The sequence below is a fragment of the Neoarius graeffei genome, chromosome 7 (genome assembly GCF_027579695.1).
Source record: "Neoarius graeffei isolate fNeoGra1 chromosome 7, fNeoGra1.pri, whole genome shotgun sequence".
Classification (NCBI taxonomy): Eukaryota; Metazoa; Chordata; class Actinopteri; order Siluriformes; family Ariidae; genus Neoarius; species Neoarius graeffei.
The window spans coordinates 65,784,374-65,805,079 of record NC_083575.1 but is presented as its reverse complement, the minus strand read 5'-3'; the positions used below and the strand labels follow the sequence as shown (position 1 = coordinate 65,805,079).

Genomic DNA, 20,706 nt, shown 5'->3' with positions numbered 1-20,706 from the left:
TACTTACGACCCCGTTTCCAAAAATGTTGGGATGCTATGTTAAATGTAAATAATAACAGAATGCTATGATTCGCAAATCATAGAAACCCTGTATTGCATTGAAAATAGTACAAAGACAACATATCAAATGTTGAAACTGAAAGATCTTGTGGGGTTTTTTTTGTTTTGTTTTAAATTTTGACATTACACAGCTTTTCCCAGTCTTTTGTTGCCCCGTCTCAACATTTTTTGTAATGTGTCACTGGCACTAAATTCAAAACAAGCGCACATTAAAAAAATTTTTTCAAAAAAAATGTATACATTTGGGCGGCACGGTGGTGTAGTGGTTAGCGCTGTCGCCTCACAGCAAGAAGGTCCTGGGTTCGAGCCCCAGGGCCAGCGAGGGCCTTTCTGTGTGGAGTTTGCATGTTCTCCCCGTGTCCGCGTGGGTTTCCTCCGGGTGCTCCGGTTTCCCCCACAGTCCAAAGACATGCAGGTTAGGTTAACTGGTGACTCTAAATTGACCGTAGGTGTGAATGTGAGTGTGAATGGTTGTCTGTGTCTATGTGTCAGCCCTGTGATGACCTGGCGACTTGTCCAGGGTGTACCCTGCCTTTCGCCCGTAGTCAGCTGGGATAGGCTCCAGCTTGCCTGCGACCCTGTAGAAGGATAAAGCGGCTACAGATAATGAGATGAGATGTATACATTTTTCAGTTTGGACATTGGATATGTTGTTTTTGTTCTATTTTCAATGAAATATAAGGTTTCCATGATTCACAAATCATTGCATTCTGTTTTTATGTACATTTTATACAGCGTCCCAACTTTTTTGGTTTTGGGGTTGTGTTATAAAACACAGTTTCAGTTCTAAGCCATTATTCTGGCCATAGAATGCACGTTTATCATTTTGCCGCTGTAGAAATTACATTACAGACGCTCTGGATAAGGGTGACATGCAATATACCCAGAGCAGCCTGGGGAGCAGTTGGGGGTGAGGTGCCTTGCTCAAGGGCACTTCAGCCATTCTTGCTGGTCCAGGGAATTGACCCAGGCACCTTTTGGTCCAAAAGCTGCTTCTCAAACCTTTCTCCCATGGCCATTAGAAAACTGTTGAAATGGTAAAGGCTCTGGAGTGTTTGATTTGATATTGACAGTAATCACGTAGTAATTATGGTAAAAGGATGTTTACTTTCCAGCTTGTTTGGCTGCCTTCAGCGTCTTCATAGTGAGAAGTGAGGAATCAGAGAATGGAATAAAAGTCTTTGACTCCAATGGGAATACAGTCGGTGTCTCAAAGGAAGCTGGATTCAAGGTGGGAATATTGTAGCGAGTGACAGGTTTTATTCAACTGAATTTCTTGAGTATATATGGTTGTAACATTTGGATAGAAAAGGTAAAGGCTCTGGAGTGTTTGACTTGATATTGGCAGTGTTGGTGAATTAGGAGGAGTGTGTTGAACAGTGAGTTTATTTGCAATACTCAAACACAGTATTGAATATTATGACATTACACTGTCAGTAGTTATGAAGAGCTAAAATGCCATACATTACTCTATCAGGCATACAAAATACCAGACATTTGAAGTGTCCGATTGGAAGTCTTACCGTATTTCACACAACCGTTATTTAACCATTTCTTCTGTCTCAGGCTGTAAAGGAGACTGCCATATCTCGAGCAACTCTTTTTGGTACCACTGCAGTTGTTCCTAATCTACTGGTCCGCCTTCTCAAGAGGTAATGACCAACTCCTTAGTCTTATTTCAGCAGATATACGATATGACCAAAAGTATGTGGACACCTGACCATCACACTATGCGCTTTTTGAACGTGCCATTCCAGATTCAGTCTCCCTTTGTGTAATAACCTCCACTCTTCTGGAAAAGCCTTGCATTAGATTTTGGAGCATGAGTCTGGGGACTTGTGCTCATTCAGCCACAAGAGCATTGGAGAGGCTGAGTACTGATTTTGGACAAAGAGGCTTGGCGTGTAGTTGCCGTTCCAGTTCATCCCGAAGGTGTTCAGTGGGGTTGAGGTCAGGGTTTGATGCAGGACACTTGTTCTTCTACACCAGCCTTAGCAAATCATGTCTTCATGGATCTCGGTTTGGACATAAGGGTCATCGTCATGCTGGAACAGGTTTGGGCCTATTATTTTCACTAATGGGAAATTGTAATGCTACAAAATTCAAAGACATTCTAGGCAATTGTGTGCTTCCAATTTTGTGGCAACAGTTTGGGGAAGAATCACATACAGGTGCAATGGTCAGATGTCCCAAACTTTTACCCATATAGTGTATTTTAATCAGAGCTCATTCATGCTCTCTATCCTGGAAGAATCTGCATGAATGGTTCCCCCCCTCTCGATTGCAGGGCAAAGTTGGCCCAAAGAAACCCAATGATGCTTGCTCCTGTTAGACACATCAGCACTGCCGTTGTCCTTGGCTTGATGATTCCTGTATCCTTCAGTCTCTTTCCACAATTTGGCAAGGTAATGCATAATCAAACTGTCACGATAGTTGGTGCACAATTCTGCACTCGTCATTATTTACTCGTATAACTTGGGTTGTCAGTCTATGGATATCTATACACTTTTTGCGTACGGAACTTTTTAAACCCAAGGCTGCATTTTACGAGAGCTGTGCTAAGTTGATTTTTAAATCCCACTCCAGCTTGCTTCCAGCTTAAATCATAAACTCCTGCAGAACGTTTGAGCAACTCTGGCAGTTATCTCTGCTTGCATCGGTCAAGATATTTTCAAACAACCCTTGTATATTTCCCCAAAATAATAAGTTAGTCATTTAAACCATGATAAGGGTCATCAGAATAAAGTAGATCCTGAAGCTGAACAAAACGTACCATTCAACACAAACACCCAGTCATTAGCCATGCTCATTCACACCAGTTATTCTTTGTCCCATGACCTTCATATCTGACCTCTCGCTCCTGTTTGTTTTTGTTTTTTTGTTGGGTCCCATAGGACCCTAGTCCTGATACACACATCTATGTAATACAATTACAATAGTGATAACTGGTTTTGGAATAAGCCAAATGCCACTTGCTTTGTGTGTGTGTTTTCTTTTTTTAGATTAAAAAGGAACATGTAGAAAAGGAGCTGCAAAGCTTAACAGATGAGGGGGAGCTGTTTTACCACAGAGGACTCTAAGCGTCACCTTAAAACCCAACACTCATCATATAGCCTGTTCCTCAAAAGGTTATTAACTTCCGAGCTTCTATATGGAAACCTATCTGAAAGGTGTGGAGGAGTTCTCCAGCAGGACAAAAGAAGAACTATTTTAAGTAATATGTGTACACTCGTCACTCCCAGAGTATATTACTGCATTTATACCAGTTTTATCTGCTCAAGGACCGAAGCGTGCACTTTTCTCAGCACTGCAGATGAACTGTAAAGGACACTGCTCTCCTACAGACATACTCACGATAACAACATCATACAGGTTGCATTTAATAAAACCATACCATTTAGTAAATGGAACAGATTCATACTTAAATTTAAGTGCATTTTAACTGTTGCAATTGTGAAATTATCAATAATAACATTGAAATAATTTAGAGAATTTTACACTGGGTTTTAATTTTTATGTCATTAGAAATCAGGCATATATAATTGTTAAAGGACAACAGCATTTAAGAAGACATTACATGTGAATATAAAAGTGCACATGGAACATTTTTGGCACAAGCACTCCTTTTAGGCAGATGATGACTGACTGATGCAGGGGAAGGGGAAAAAAAATGTGTTTAATAAGAAGATTGAGGGCGGCACGGTGGTGTAGTGGTTAGCGCTGTCGCCTCACAGCAAGAAGGTCCTGGGTTCGAACCCCGGGTCCGGCGAGGGCCTTTCTGTGTGGAGTTTGCATGTTCTCCCCGTGTCCGCGTGGGTTTCCTCCGGGTGCTCCGGTTTCCCCCACAGTCCAAAGACATGCAGGTTAGGTTAACTGGTGACTCTAAATTGACCGTAGGTGTGAATGTGAGTGTGAATGGTTGTCTGTGTCTATGTGTCAGCCCTGTGATGACCTGGCGACTTGTCCAGGGTGTACCCCGCCTTTCGCCCGTAGTCAGCTGGGATAGGCTCCAGCTTGCCTGCGACCCTGTAGAAGGATAAAGCGGCTAGAGATAATGTGATGTGATGTGAAGAAGATTGAGCTAGTCAGGACCACAGGGAACAAGTGAACTCTTTATGCTTTCGAAACTCTTAATCTAGTGCTATTGCTGCAACTGAATCGCCACCAAATAAGATTTCAGTGGCAGCAAAATAGTGTTCTCTCCTTTGATATTATTCATGGTTATTTATTTTGGCAAAAAAAAAAGTCTTAATTTTCAAAACTACAGTGGATATAAAAGTATACACAACCTGTTAAAATGATAGGTTTTTCTGATGTAAAAAAAAAAAAGACCACGATAAATAATTTCTAAACTTTTCCCACCTTTAACATGACCTATAACCTGTACAATTAAATTGAAAAAAAAAAAAGGGGGGGGGGGGGGGACAAGAAATGTACAAGAAGCTGGTTGCATAAGTGTGTACACCCTTAAACTAATACTTTGTTGAAGCACCTTTTGATTTAATTACAGCATTGTCTTTTGGGTCGGAGTCTATCAGCCTGCCACATCTAGACTTGGCAATATTTGCCCACTCTTCCTTGCAAAAGCACTCCAAACCTGTTAGATTTTGATGGCATCTCTTGTGCACAGCCCTCTTCAGGTCACCCCACAGATTTTCAATGGGATTTAGGTCTGGGCTCTGGCTGGGCCGTTCCAAAACATTTTGGAGGTCATTGTTGTGCTGAAAGATGAAATTCCTCTTCAGCTTTCTAGCAGACACTTGAAGGTTTTGGGCCAAAATTGACTGGCATTTCAAATTGTTCATAATTCCCTCCCTTGACTAAAGCCCCTGTTCCAGCTGAAGAAGAAAACAACCCCAAAACATGATGCTGCCACCACCATGCTTCACCGTGGGTATGGTGTTCTTTTGGTGATTTTCTTTAGGTGTTTGCTCCAAATATACCTTTTGGAATTGTGGCCAAAAAGTTCAACCTTGGTTTCATCAGACCATAACACATCTTCCCACATGCTTTTGGGAGAATTGATTTTTTTTTTTTGCAAAATTTAGCCGGGCCTGGATGTTTTCCTTTTACCCTACCTCATAGTCCAGACATATGGAGAATACGGGAGATTGTCACATGCAGTACACAACCAGTACTTGCCAGAAATTCCTGCAGCTCCTTCAGTGTTGCTGTCGGCCTCTCGGCAGCCTCCCTGACCAGTTTCGTCTTGTCTTTTCATCAATTTTGGAGGGATGTCAGGTTCTCTTTAATGTCACGGTTGTCCCATATTTTCTCCACTTCTTGATGACCATCTTCACTGTTCTCCATGGTATATCTAATGGCGTGGAAATGTTTTTGTCCCCTTCTCCTGACTGATACCTTTCAACAATGAGATCCCTTTGATGCTTTGTAAGCTCTCTGTGAACGCTGGCTTTTGCTGGAGGATGCAACGGAGTAAATGTCTGAACTTTATTTGGGGTTAATGAGAGTCATTTTAATTGATGGCAGGTGTGAACCCAAAAAGACTGAATGCTGTAATTAAATCAAAAGGTGCTTCAACAAAGTATTAGTTTAAGGGTGTGCACACTTACACAACCAGCTTATTGTACTTATTTTTTGTCCTCTCCTCCAACAGATTTGTTTTTCAATTCAATTGTACAGGTTATAAGTCACATTAAAGGTGCGAAAAGTTTTGAAATTATGTCTCGTGGTCTTAGGTTTTTCTGATGGGGGGGAAAAAAAATTATATATATATATATATATATATATATATATATATATATATATATATATATATATATATATATATATATATGACTTTAACGGGGTGTGTACCCTTTTTTTTTTTTTATTATATCCACTGCATTTCATGAAGTGCTACCATAAAATACTCTCCAGTTAGACTGCATTGGTGATACTGTACAAATGTAAAAGTACATTATCCATCCATACCTGTATATTTGTCAAGTAATTTTAAGTGCTTCCTAAGAAGAACTTGCCTGGAAAACAGAGTAGCATACACAATAGTCTTGGTCACTGAATGCGTCTAGCACATCATAAAATCTCTATAAATCTTTGTAAATTTATCTTTGCATTTAGATACATTTATAAGTGATCACAGTGATTTCCTTCGTTAGGCTCTCCTTGGTCTCATAGGATCATGGGGGACTTGGATTATTTAGATCTTCAGGAGCTGCTCAGCAGCAGCTAAGTGGAAGAGGAAGTTCTCGGTTGCTGGAGGAAGGTGACGTCGTTTCAGTGTGTCCAGCGTCAGCTTTGCGTCATCCCCTTCCTCAGCAAGGGACACCAAGTTACTAAGGATCTCCTTGGTCTTTACTGAGATATCCTAATTAAAAAAAGGCAAAAGACTTAATGTTGAACAACAGCTACCATTCTTCCCCCGGTGTCGTTTTCATACCTTGATAACTTGAGCATCTGTGCGATCAGTGTCCTCTGCAGACTGGACGATCAAGTGGCCGATCTCTTTATGCAGTTTTCCCATAACCATGGCCTCTGCAGAAAGCAAATCATTCAATCTAAAACACAGAATTTCTTAACAAAATATACTGGTATGATATCAATGTACACCCATTACTCCAGATCAGAATAAACAGAACGGTGTATATAGAGTTGCAGGTTAATTTTTTCAAGGCTTACCTTTTGCATGTTGACCTATGGTGATCTCATTGTCTGGAAGATTCACGAAAACATCGAAGAGATCTGATCTGTTGATAACCTCAGGATCTACAAAGCCTGCCACATATCCTGAGCACATATAAAGGGAGGAAATTGATTATTGGATTCTTAGAGTAATTTAATTGGCGACAGAAGGTTCTGTAAAAAATCCCCTTCGTTGGATAACAAGTCAGGCTGCAGTACCCACTGTTAAAGATGAATAAGCCCATTATATACATCATCACCCTTGTTACAGTGTATAATGTAATATTGTGGATTACACAATGATGGGTACGCATAAATCATCTCTGTAACCAAGGTCCAGTCTGGGTCTCAGCTTTTGGGTTAAATCAACAATATGAGCAGAAAACAGGAACATCAACATAGACAACATGGTATAGAATAAAGAATATGAATAAAATCATGCTGTACATTGAGTGTAGCGAAATGTAATATAAACCCTAAAGGCAATTTCAAGTCAGCAGCGCACATCCTTGCAATATCCTTAGCTCAAGAATTACACTCGGAGAACACTTTAGTCCTGCACATAGTATTAAAAAAAAAAAAGAAAAACCATTTTCTTTTAGTCTACCACTGCATTTTCAGTAGAACTACAGTGGTGCTTGAAAGTTTGTGAACCCTTTAGAATTTTCTATATTTCTGCATAAATATGACCTAAAACATCTTCAGATTTTCACACAAGTCCTAAAAGTAGATAGAGAACCCAGTTAAACAAATGAGACAAAAATATTATACTTGGTCATTTATTTATTGAGGAAAATGATCCAATATTACATATCTGTGAGTGGCAAAAGTATGTGAACCTCTAGGATTAGCAGTTGATTTGAAGGTGAAATTAGAGTCAGGTGTTTTCAATCCATGGGATGACAATCAGGTGTGAGTGGGCACTCTGTTTTATTTAAAGAACAGGGATCTATCAAAGTCTGATCTTCACAACACATGTTTGTGGAAGCGTATCATGACACGAACAAAGGAGATTTATGAGGACCTCAGAAAAAGCATTGTTGATGCTCATCAGGCTGGAAAACGTTACAAAACCATCTCTAAAGAGTTTGGACTCCACCAATCCACAGTCGTACAAATGGAGGAAATTCAAGACCACTTGTTACCCTCCCCAGGAGTGGTCGACCAACAAAGATCACTCCAAGAGTAAGGTGTGTAATAGTCAGCGAGGTCACAAAGGACCCCAGGGTAACTTCTAAGCAACTGAAGGCCTCTCTCACATTGGCTAATGTTAAACGTTCATGAATCCACCATCAGGAGAACACTGAACGACAATGGTGTGCATGGCAGGGTTGCAAGGAGAAAGCCACTGCTCTCCAAAAAAGAGCACTGCTACTCGTCTGCAGATTGCTAAAGGTCACGTGGACAAGCCAGAAGGCTATTGGAAAAATGTTTTGTGGATGGATGAGACCAAAATAGAACTTTTTGCTTTAAATGAGAAGCGTTATATTTGGAGAAGGGAAAACACTCCATTCCAGCATAAGAACCTTATCCCATCTGTGAAACATGGTGGTGGTATCATCATGGTTTGGGCCCGTTTTGCTGCATCTGGGCCAGGACGGCTTGCCATCATTGATGGAACAATGAATTCTGAATTATACCAGCGAATTCTAAAGGAAAATGTCAGGACATCTGTCCATGAACTGAATCTCAAGAGAAGGTGGGTCATGCAGCAAGACAACGACCCTAAGCACACAAGTCGTTCTACCAAAGAATGGTTAAAGAAGAATAAAGTTAATGTTTTGGAATGGCCAAGTCAAAGTCCTGACCTTAATCCAATGGAAATGTTGTGGAAGGACCTGAAGCGAGCACTTCATGTGAGGAAACCCACCAACATCCCAGAGTTGAAGCTGTTCTGTACGGAGGAATGGGCTAAAATTCCTCCAAGCTGGTGTGCAGGACTGATCAACAGTTACTGGAAACGTTTAGTTGCAGTTATTGCTGCACAAGGGGGTCACACCAGATACTGAAAGCAAAGGTTCACATACTTTTACCACTCACAGATATGTAATATTGGATCATTTTCCTCGATAAATAAATGACCAAGTATAATATTTTTGTCTCATTTGCTTAACTGGGTTCTCTTTATCTATTTTTACGACTTGTGTGGACATCTGATGTTGTTTTAGGTCATACTTATGCAGAAATATAGAAAATTCTAAAGGGTTCACAAACTTTCAAGGACTACTGTAGGTATTTAAGCTGATCATGACCAGAGGAGTAAATAACCACACTGGCTGAGATACAACTATATTCGTCAGAGCATAGAATATAGAAAACAATACAGCATCACCTATTCTATCCTGGACACGTCACGTTCTGACACTGCTCATACATGTATCCCCCAGCACACAACAGCTACCTGAGGCTGTGGTATCATCGGGATTTGAACTTCAACTCCTAACCATAGGGCAAACACTTTCCTGTGATGCAACATTTCCTCATCTTTACCTGTGCATGATCTGAGGTTGTCCAACTCCCTGTCCTCCAGATGGACATAAGGGTGGAGAATGGACCAGTCTTTCCTGTGCCATGTCAGGGCTGGAAGTGCTCTAGTGTTAAAAGCAAAAATATGATTTGTTGGACAGGAAGGGTAGAATTCCCACTATTGGTCCATTTTTCCCCCCTCTTTCACTACAAAAATATTTTGCAGAATAGGATCCTGTATTTTCCATGTGCAGTTTATTAAAAACACCTGATATTCATAGATTTGACTACAAATAATCTATATTCCCAACAGAGATCCCCATGTGTAAAGGCTTGTGAGCATTTAAAAACATGGAATAAAAGTCATTTTTGCCATATTCAGTGCAAATCAACGGCAAATCCATCACTTGCAATATTTTTTGCCCACAGAGGAGAGAAACAGTGCTATTAATCTCCAGCAGGTACTCTGAAGCCGTCTGAATTCTGCAAATCAGAGCAAGAATCTTGACTCTCTCGTAAAGGTTAAGAATATTTCTCTTACAAAAACATTATGAATGGATCCAATTCACTGCTTGTAGAGGATGATGTGCTTTCAAAGCAAGTGAAACACACATATATATATATATATATATATATATATATATATATATATATATATATATATATGTATGATATTAATGGCATTTAGCAGACGTTCTTATCCAGAGCGATGTACAACATACCCTGAGCAGTTTGGGGTTAGGTGCCTTGCTCAAGGGCACTTCAGCCATTCCTGCTGGTCCAGGGAATCGAACCGGTGACCTTTTGGTCCCAAATCTGCTTCTCTAACCGTTAGGTCATGGCTTCCCCATGAATATAACCTGTGAATCTTAAAAGTAGCACTCATCATAATGAGCACCTTGTGAACTCTAGCAGAGCCTCGACACGAGGATGGTAGATCACAATCCTTTTCTTCAGCATCAGTGCTGTGTACAGGATGATGGTCTCCATTCCAAACTGAGACACCACGTCTGGATTAAACACACAAATACAAGTCACTTCTCTGACTTGAAGTCCAACATTAATCCAACCTTATCTGATGTTTTCCAAGTGAATTATTGTGGAGTGACAAACATTCTACATTAAAAAGGTCTTACAAATAATAATTTAAAAAAAAAATGCAGCTAATAATAATATTATATACGTAGTGGACTCAACAAATATTGGATTTACTATCTGAGTGAGACGTGCTCATATGTTACCTTTGATGGATCCAGCCAAATAGGCTTTCCTAACATCGTAGTCCTTGATGAGGAAGGAGCCGTTCTCATCGCTTTGACAGATGCCCTTTGTTAGGACAGCAATGTAGCCCTCCATCATCTTCACTGGACTGCCATGCTTCATGTACATCCTGATAAGTGTTTTGACAAACGTATATGATAAAACAGTATGGCAGGTAAATGACTCTTTGCTAATCTTGCGTAAATATTTCAATTTTTAAAAATAACATTATTATACACCTTACCTACACAGAACTCTGCTTAATGCAGCATACTTTTCAGGGTTGAAATCCTTTGCTGTAATAACTATAGAGAAATGTGTAACCTACAGCAAAAGAAAAGGAAAAAAAAATAATCTCCGTCAAATTTGGACGTACAGTACCTACTCATCCATAGGTTTTTCTGTATTTTGACTATTTTCTACATTGTAGAACAATACTGAAGACGTCAACACTATGAAATAACATACGGCACTTATATGGAATTATGTGATAAACAAAAAAAAAAAGTGTTAAAAAACAATTTCATATTTTAGATTCTTCAACATATCCAGTGTTTGCCTTGACGCTTTGCACACTACTGACATTATCTAAACCAGCTTCATAAGGTAGTCACCTGGAATGCTTTTGTGTGCCTCGTCAAAAGTTAATTAGTGCAATTTCTTGCCTTCTTAATGCATTTGAGATCAAACAGTAATTAGTAAATAATCAAGATACCGTAAATAGCCTTATTCCATAACTGTAGTCATCTATATTAGTATGTCGAGAACCGCTCAACTAAGTAAAGAGAAACGATGGTCCATTATTACTTATAAAATACATGGAGTGTCAATTAATAAAACATTTTTAAAAATAAAAAATTGAATTAGGTGTCCAAACTTTTGACTGGCACGATATAAATTAAAAAGGAAAATTACTTTGTTCTAATATTCACAAAGGTACGATCCAGCATTTTTCACCCTAATCTCCATCTACCACATCTGTAGCATATCTGATTATCACTAATAAGAATTTTGTGTTTCCCTGCAATTTAAAAAAAAAAATAAAAATTAGAAACCTATTCACTTCAAACTCTCATCTAACGGAAATCGATATCTCAAGGTTCAACAGTTTTTCACACCACACACAGAAAAAACAAAACGAAAAACTTTACAGATGTTGGGTATAATACCACCTAGAAAATCACTACAAAGCTAATCTAGCTAGGTGACAAAACTATCTGGAAAATTCATCCTTTCTAAACTGCTGATCATCTGGAATTTTTACACACACACACACACACACACACACACACGTCTCTAGAGTTCACAAATAATGATGTGAAAAACAAAGAACATTCAGCGAATGGCAGTTCTATGGTCAGAAACCCCTCGATGAGGAACGTCAGAGGGGAATGGCCAGGGGTGGGTTTCCCAAAAGCCTCTTAAACCTAAGAGCATCTTAACTAGGAGAGAGGGAGTGTTCTTTGTGCTGCGATGCTTTTGGGAAACTCAGGCCAGACTGGTTAGTGTTGACATAAAAGCTACAGTAACTCAACTGCTCTTTAAAACCATGATGAACAGAAAAGCATCTCTGAATGCAAAACACAGTTCCTTGAGGTGAATGGGCTTCAACAGCAGAAGACCACATCAGGTTCCACATCTGTCCGCCAGGAACTAAAATCTGAGGCTCCAGTGAGTGGGTACAGGCTCACTGAAACCGGACAGCTGAAGACTGAAGAAAAAGAAAAATGCCACCTGCTCTCATCAGGTATCATTCGAATCCCAGAGCCTACCATTGGCTACTTTCAACATGATAATATGCCACACAAAGCACATATAGTTTACAAAGTAAACTGGTTCCATGTACATAAGTACATTTCAGTGGCCTCCCCAGTCACCAAAACTCAATCCAAGATTTACAGCATGAATGCGTTACTGACAAATCTGCAGCAATTATATGACACAATCATGTCAACACAGACCAGAATCTTGAAGTACAATAACACCTTTAGAATACAGACTAAAATACACAAAAAAAAGACACTGGACTAAAAAAAAAAAGTGGATGGAATTCTCTCTTTAAACGTCATTTTATTTTTAGGTTTTGTGGTGAGATGTGAGACTCCCATGTAGTGGCAAATAATCTTGGATGGTTTATCAACTGCCATTTCATTAATATTAATGGTAGAGGTAGAGAGTTTCAGAGAAATCAAAAAGGTCCTCCTGAATGCAGCTTAGCATGAACATGGCCTATATATATATATATATATATATATATATATATATATATATATTTTAGTTGCTACAAACATAAGCAACTTTCATAAGCACACTGCATTTTAAAAAAAATAAATACAACCCTGATTCCAAAAAAGTTGGGACAAAGTGCAAATTGTAAATAAAAACAGAATGCAATGATGTGGAAGTTTCAAAAGTCCATATTTTATTCAGAATAGAACATAGATGACATATCAAATGTTTAAACTGAGAAAATGTATCATTTAAAGAGAAAAATTAGGTGATTTTAAATTTCATGACAACAACACATCTCAAAAAAGTTGGGACAAGGTCATGTGTGAGACATCCCCTTTTCTCTTTACAACAGTCTGTAAACGTCTGGGGACTGAGGAGACAAGTTGCTCAAGTTTAGGGATAGGAATGTTAACCCATTCTTGTCTAATGTAGGATTCTAGTTGCTCAACTGTCTTAGGTCTTTTTTGTCGTATCTTCCGTTTTATGATGCACCAAATGTTTTCTATGGGTGAAAGATCTGGACTGCAGCCTGGCCAGTTCAGTACCCGGACCCTTCTTCTACGCAGCCATGATGCTGTAATTGATACAGTATGTGGTTTGGCATTGCCATGTTGGAAAATGCAAGGTCTTCCCTGAAAGAGACGTCGTCTGGATGGGAGCATATGTTGCTCTAGAACCTGGATATACCTTTCAGCATTGATGGTGTCTTTCCAGATGTGTAAGCTGCCCATGCCACACGCACTAATGCAACCCCATACCATCAGAGATGCAGGCTTCTGAACTGAGCGCTGATAACAACTTGGGTCGTCCTTCTCCTCTTTAGTCCGAATGACACGGCGTCCCTGATTTCCATAAAGAACTTCACATTTTGATTCGTCTGACCACAGAACAGTTTTCCACTTTGCCACAGTCCATTTTAAATGAGCCTTGGCCCAGAGAAGACGTCTGCGCTTCTGGATCATGTTTAGATACGGCTTCTTCTTTGAACTATAGAGTTTTAGCTGGCAACGGCGGATGGCACGGTGAATTGTGTTCACAGATAATGTTCTCTGGAAATGTTCCTGAGCCCATTTTGTGATTTCCAATACAGAAGCATGCCTGTATGTGATGCAGTGCCGTCTAAGGGCCCGAAGATCACGGGCACCCAGTATGGTTTTCCGGCCTTGACCCTTACCCACAGAGATTCTTCCAGATTCTCAGAATCTTTTGATGATATTATGCACTGTAGATGATGATATGTCCAAACTCTTTGCAATTTTACACTGTCGAACTCCTTTCTGATATTGCTCCACTGTTTGTCGGCGCAGAATTAGGGGGATTGGTGATCCTCTTCCCATCTTTACTTCTGAGAGCCGCTGCCACTCCAAGATGCTCTTTTTATACCCAGTCATGTTAATGACCTATTGCCAATTGACCTAATGAGTTGCAATTTGGTCCTCCAGCTGTTCCTTTTTTGTACCTTTAACTTTTCCAGCCTCTTATTGCCCCTGTCCCAACTTTTTTGAGATGTGTTGCGGTCATGAAATTTCAAATGAGCCAATATTTGGCATGAAATTTCAAAATGTCTCACTTTCGACATTTGATATGTTGTCTATGTTCAATTGTGAATACAATATCAGTTTGAGATTTGTAAATTATTGCATTCCGTTTTTATTTACAATTTGTACTTTATCCCAACTTTTTTGGAATCGGGGTTGTAAAAAAGACACACACACGCGCACACACACACACACAGAGAGAGAGATCAAAACTACAGAAGCCCGTTTCCAGCACTTGGGGAGGAGGAAAAAAGTTAGAGTATGAACATATGATCGAACCTGCCTGATCCATCCTGATGCCCTACACCTGGCTGGAGTCTCATCACATTGCTCCTGTGGAGGATGACCCCATACGGACAGTCGAAAGACACTTAGAGCATGGCTCTGGACACTTACAGTTTTGCTACGATGGCTGAGGACTACAATTGACATAACTTAATGACTGCAGTTGTCATGAACAGTCTTGCACTCAAGTCTCTATCAATAAACAGTTGATAACTTCAACAAAATGCTAAAACTTCAACGAATTTCCTGGTTACACAGTTGTACTTTGTGACTGTATAGGACACAGTTATTTAGAATCACGCTATTGGCGATCGCCCAGATGAGGATGGGTTCCCTTTGAGTTTGGTTCCTCTCAAGGGTTCTTCCTCATATCATCTCAGGGAGTTTTTCCTTACCACTGTCACCACAGGCTTGCTCATCAGGGATAAATAAATGTATTAGGAATAAAATTAGCTCATATGTTTAAAAGTCTTTCATTTTCTTTAAAGCTGCTTTGCGACAATGTCTGTTGTTAAAAGCGCTATACAAAAAAAAAAAAAACTTGAATATCTGTCAAAATGATAACTTACTATTTCATAATAATGACAACATTTTCTCAATAATGATATTAAGTCACAATTATGAGGAGATACCAAGTCATGAAATACAATCTCATTATTATGAGATAGTAAGAAGAAGGAGCCTTTATTTGTCACACTCAAGCACAGCAAAATTCCTCCTCTGCATTTAATCCATCTGAAGCAGTAAAACACACACAAGTGAGCAACGAGCACACACACATACCCAGAGCAGTGGGCAGCTATGCTACAGCACCCGGGGAGCAGTTGGGGGTTAGATGCCTTACTTTAAAGCCTGGCGCACACAGGCGACTTCTCGTCACAAGTGTATTGCGATTTTTGGACGCAAGTTTCCCCTCTCGGGTAGCTGCGTGTCCGCGTTATCTGCGACCAGTGGGTGATTTGGGGAGGGGGATGCAAGTCATGTGGAAATCACATGACTACTTCGCAGGCGGGAACTGGCTTAGCCTTTGGAGGTGATCGCTTCGTTATCACAAAGACACGCAGCAATATCTCTGCAACAAGTCAGCGACTCGCGATTTTTTGTCGTAGAATATCAAGCATGTTTGATACTGCAATCTGTCGCAAGCAAAAATAAATAAATTCACCGTCGCAAATATCCACACATGAAGCAATTTTTCGCCTGCGTCAAAAAATTGCACGACCAAGCGACGGAAAATCCCTCATGTGCACCGGGCTTTAAGTGGACTTCAACCATGATACAGAGGGAGGGGAAAGTGCTGTTCATTCACTCAACTCCCCTCGTGTTTTTCCTGCTGGTCCCGGGAATCGACCCAGCAACCCTTTGGGCCCAAGGCTGCTTCTCTAACCTTCAGACCAGGGCTGCCCATATCATTATGTTGCCTGTCATTATTATGAAGGCATTAGGTAGGATCTCATTATTATGGTGGTGGAAACGGGCTTACACAGAAAACAGAATTAATTAAAAAGGAAAAAAACTGCCAGTACTTTTGACTCCTTCGAATCGATTCAACCAAAGAGTCATACTCAGGGAACCGATTCATCACTACTGCGGCTATTTGCAACAGATATACGATCTTATTTATTGCGATATTTTCGTGTACTCCTGGCAGAATGCCCTAAACTGAGCTGTATACCTTGCTGAGGGCGGTGGGCTCCTGGACCTCGGTGGTGGTGAGGTAGTACCAGCTCCGGCGGTACTGTCCAAACACGAAAGTGTGCAGCTCCAGAGAGTCGCGGGACAAACAGCACTTCCGCATCAAGACCTCACGCAGCTCAGCGCTGACTGCTGGGAAGCACCAGACCCACAGCGTGTCTGCGTTCACGTCCTTCTCTGAGAAGAACGAGGCAGATCATTAGAGGTCACTAACAGAACAATAAAACAAGACAGAACCGAGGATGAGTTTGCTTTACCCTGCAAAAAAAAAAAAGTTCTATAGGACTCAATGGAACTCTATAGGACTTTCTATAGAATGCCAGTGTTCTATAGGATTTCAGCATGGTTCTATAGGAGACAGTGAATTGTGTCCGATAGAACAAAAAGTTTCTATAGGCTTTTCTCAGCATTCTATAGAACTTGCTAAGTGTGTTCTTTAGGACAGAAATTTTCTATTAAAAAACTCAAATTCTATAGAAAATCTATATTTGAACATTATTTATTGGCTTGCTATTTTTGTGTCTACTCAAGAATATTTCCTTTATATGACGGTGGTGGCACCACTGTTGGGTAAACCATACTAAAGGAACTGGAGAGAACCCAGAGGACCCCAGACCATATACAACTTGGGCCATCCTTAAAAAAAAAAATCCGTTTCCTGTCCACCGGGTGAGCAAAAAAATTCAGTCGGGAGGGAGGGATTTTTTTTTTTATGGATGGATAAGAAATCGCAATGCTGTGTTTGCTTTTTCTTTCAGTACTTTTTTATTACAAAAGCAGACACATTTAATAAAATGACAGTTTAATCAACTGAAACTTGTACAAAAACTTTAAGTTAGCATTTTAAATGCTGACTGGAACATTTGCAAAGCTTTTACAAAGGTACTTAAAATGTCCGACACACGGACTTTATGTAGTTCTAAATTGACCGTTAGGCCTAGTTCGGATGAAATTACACTATTAAAATGATCACTGAATGATTTGTTTTTCTGAATCTTTACTATTTTGTTGTTCGCTAGAATACCATTTTGCGATTTCATACTTAAGCAAATGTTTGAAAACTCCGGATCTCCTTCCTTCATGGTGGCTGCCATTTTTTTGTGCCGCACGGCGCATGCGCAGAGCTGATTCAGTTCAGAGTGCGTGCGCACTCGGCGGAGGCAGTAGTGTGTCGGAGGGAACAGAAGCAGAGATAACGCTTATTTTGTCTCCGGTAAACCAGTCTTCTCTCGTTCAATTACGTGCTGGCATCAAAAGACACTGTTGGTTGTAAATGAAACCAAACTGAGTGGTTGGAGTGTATTTTCATACACAAATGGAGAAATGTTCGCTGAGCGTTTAATTGTGTAGCCGCCACTGCAGACCGCTGTCGTTGTTAATTCATAGCATGCTCAGCTGCGTGAATGTGTCACGCACCGAAAATAAGAGATTTACAAGCCAGGAACGCCTCATGATGCAATACGCAAGAAAAGAAAGAAGATTTACTGCCATTTTACTTTGTATTTGAGTAAAGTGAATAAATAAATGGTCTGTGGAAAATACATTTAATCCTGGGAACTGCGTGCACAGGAGTTTATTTTGTGTTTACTCCCCCCCCCCCGGCTGGCTACTTATTTGTCATGGCTGGCTAGTATGAGCCTTAGTGGAAAGCCCTGGGAATGCGTAAATGTCAAGTTCGATTTTAGATTTATGAACCCGAAAAAAATGTCGAAAAACCGGCGTTAAAAAAAAAAAAATTTTCAACCGCACAAACGGCACTCAACCGGCCGGTGGACCGGAAACATAACATTTTTTAATAATGGCCTTGCTGGCATGCAATATGATTTGTCTTTTTGAACTTTAGGTTGCAAGTATGGCTAAAATATCATGACCATGTCATGAAATTTCAGTGCCTCAGCCAACTGGTTTCAACTTAACTCACCTGATCACCAGAATTATTTGGAGGCGGAAGTAGGAATTATGGTTTATTAACAAACAGGAGCTTACATGTAAGAGATGCACAAATCATGAAATGACAAGTCAAAATAAGCAAAACAACAAAAACACAACTAAAAGGAGTTACAGATGTAGGTTTATTAAATTTATACATTTGGTACTGGTTGAAACTTCACACCACCTGCAGTAACTGCGTTTTAGGGGAAATAAATAACTACATCTATCTTGATGAGTATAAATCCATTGACAGGATGCGCAATGACTGAGCTTAAAATATTTTAATAATTTTCACTCCAAAATATACTGCAAGTATTTACTAGTATGTGTATACTGAGGTGACAAATTTTAGGGATTGATCAACAGTGCAGCTTGCATGGAAGAATGCCAAAAGAACCTGTAGCAATAGTAGCTGCGGAATTGCTGGGTAAAGTGGTGCTTGAAAGTTTGTGAACCCTTTAGAATTTTCTATATTTCTGCATAAATATGACCTAAAACATCTTCAGATTTTCACACAAGTCCTAAAAGTAGATAAAGAGAACCCAGTTAAACAAATGAGACAAAAATATTATACTTGGTCATTTATTTATTGAGGAAAATGATCCAATATTACATATCTGTGAGTGGCAAAAGTATGTGAACCTCTAGGATTAGCAGTTGATTTGAAGGTGAAATTAGAGTCAGGTGTTTTCAATCAATGGGATGACAATCAGGTGTGAGTGGGCACTCTGTTTTATTTAAAGAACAGGGATCTATCAAAGTCTGATCTTCACAACATGTTTGTGGAAGTGTATCATGGCACGAACAAAGGAGATTTATGAGGACCTCAGAAAAAGTGATGTTGATGCTCATCAGGCTGGAAAAGGTTACAAAACCATCTCTAAAGAGTTTGGACTCCACCAATCCACAGTCAGACAGACTGTGTACAAATGGAGGAAATTCAAGACCATTGTTACCCTCCCCAGGAGTGGCCGACCAACAAAGATCACTCCAAGAGCAAGGCGTGTAATAGTCGGCGAGGTCACAAAGGACCCCAGGGTAACTTCTAAGCAACTGAAGGCCTCTCTCACATTGGTTAATGTTCATGAGTCCACCATCAGCAGAACACTGAACAACAATGGTGTACATGGCAGGGTTGCAAGTAGAAAGCCACTGCTCTCCCAAAAGAACATTGCTGCTCATCTGCAGTTTGCTAAAGGTCACGTGGACAAGCCAGAAGGCTATTGGAAAAATGTTTTGTGGACAGATGAAACCAAAATAGAACTTTTTGGTTTAAATGAGAAGTGATATGTTTGGAGAAAGGAAAACGCTGCATTCCAGCATAAGAACCTTATCCCGTCTGTGAAACATGGTGGTGGTAGTATCATGGTTTGGGCCTGTTTTGCTGCATCTGGGCCAGGACGACTTGCCATCATTGATGGAACAATGAGTTCTGAATTATACCAGCGAATTCTAAAGGAAAATGTCAGGACATCTGTCCATGAAGTGAATCTCAAGAGAAGGTGGGTCATGCAGCAAGACAACGACCCGAAGCACACAAGTCGTTCTACCAAAGAATGGTTAAAGAAGAATAAAGTTAATGTTTTGGAATGGCCAAGTCAAAGTCCTGACCTTAATCCAATGGAAATGTTGTGGAAGGACCTGAAGCGAGCAGTTCATGTGAGGAAACCCACCAACATCCCAGAGTTGAAGCTGTTCTGTACGGAGGAATGGGCTAAAATTCCTCCAAGCCGGTGTGCAGGACTGATCAACAGTTACCGGAAATGTTTAGTTACAGTTATTGCTGCACAAGGGGGTCACACCAGATACTGAAAGCAAAGGTTCACATACTTTTGCCACTCAGATATGTAATATTGGATCATTTTCCTCAATAAATAAATGACCAAGTATAATATTTTTGTCTCATTTGTTTAACTGGGTTCTCTTTATCTACTTTAGGACTTGTGTGAAAATCTGATGAGGTTTTAGGTCATATTTATGCAGAAATATAGAAAATTCTAAAGGGTTCACAAACTTTCAGGCACTACTGTATATGGATCTGCTCTATAGAAGAATGTGCCTATAGAACTTGAGTACTAGAGTTCTTCAGATCTTTAGCAGGGTAATAAACAAAATGCTCTCACCGATCAATCCGATGCTCAGCATGAGCTGAGTCTCAGACACTGCCATGTCCCTCACCGAGGAGAAAACTCAGTCCACTGAAGTTAATCAACAACACTGCTGTCCTGACAGTGCACTCATTAATTACCAAGTAATTAATAAATGAGTTAGTCAGGCCTTATTAAAGACACGGCCCCATGTTGAGCTACACTTCCTCAGTTCGCGCCCAGAGCAAAATAACCTGACCGTCTCTACCGTTATAACACTGCTAATTAGTTCATTAACTCGACAACCGGGTTTGAGATAATACACAGTGTAGTGCTGTACTACTTGCAAATTCACTAAATAATCACAAAAATTACTGTTTTTTCACCATAAACACCCACTAATGGTACCAACATAATGCAAATTGTACTGAAATCAGAACTAGAATCTCAAATGCATCCTTAGTTGATATGTAGTCCACTATATATTCCAGAAAAGCAATTCTATCACA

General features: G+C 40.0%; 2 protein-coding genes across 5 annotated transcripts in view; one reads left to right on the top strand and one right to left on the bottom strand.

The window, feature by feature from the left end:
• The window catches only part of sfxn4 (sideroflexin 4), a 12,050-nt gene extending 8,576 nt beyond the window's left edge, over positions 1–3,474 (top strand). For both annotated transcript variants that reach the window (XM_060926251.1, XM_060926250.1), the window contains 4 exons: positions 1,176–1,291; positions 1,627–1,712; positions 2,348–2,465; positions 3,063–3,474. In XM_060926251.1, the coding sequence (XP_060782234.1) occupies positions 1,176–1,291; positions 1,627–1,712; positions 2,348–2,465; positions 3,063–3,140 (398 nt within the window). In that variant the 3' untranslated portion in view covers positions 3,141–3,474. The remainder of the gene's footprint in view (positions 1–1,175; positions 1,292–1,626; positions 1,713–2,347; positions 2,466–3,062) is intronic.
• dennd10 (DENN domain containing 10) overlaps positions 1–20,706 on the bottom strand; it is a 21,764-nt gene extending 1,058 nt beyond the window's left edge. Inside the window, exons 1-9 of one of the 3 annotated variants that reach the window (XR_009655073.1) lie at positions 20,234–20,694; positions 16,159–16,355; positions 10,673–10,752; positions 10,410–10,558; positions 10,067–10,178; positions 9,193–9,293; positions 6,700–6,807; positions 6,461–6,555; positions 5,995–6,388 (exon numbers count right to left, since the gene is read on the bottom strand). Coding sequence is in view for 2 of the 3 variants with exons in the window: in XM_060926248.1 (XP_060782231.1) it covers positions 6,221–6,388; positions 6,461–6,555; positions 6,700–6,807; positions 9,193–9,293; positions 10,067–10,178; positions 10,410–10,558; positions 10,673–10,752; positions 16,159–16,355; positions 20,234–20,279 (1,056 nt within the window). In the remaining variant the exon portion in view is untranslated. Of the gene's footprint in view, positions 1–5,857; positions 6,389–6,460; positions 6,556–6,699; positions 6,808–9,192; positions 9,294–10,066; positions 10,179–10,409; positions 10,559–10,672; positions 10,753–16,158; positions 16,356–20,233 lie in introns of those variants that run through there. The other 2 variants (XM_060926249.1, XM_060926248.1) reach the window with 2 other exon arrangements.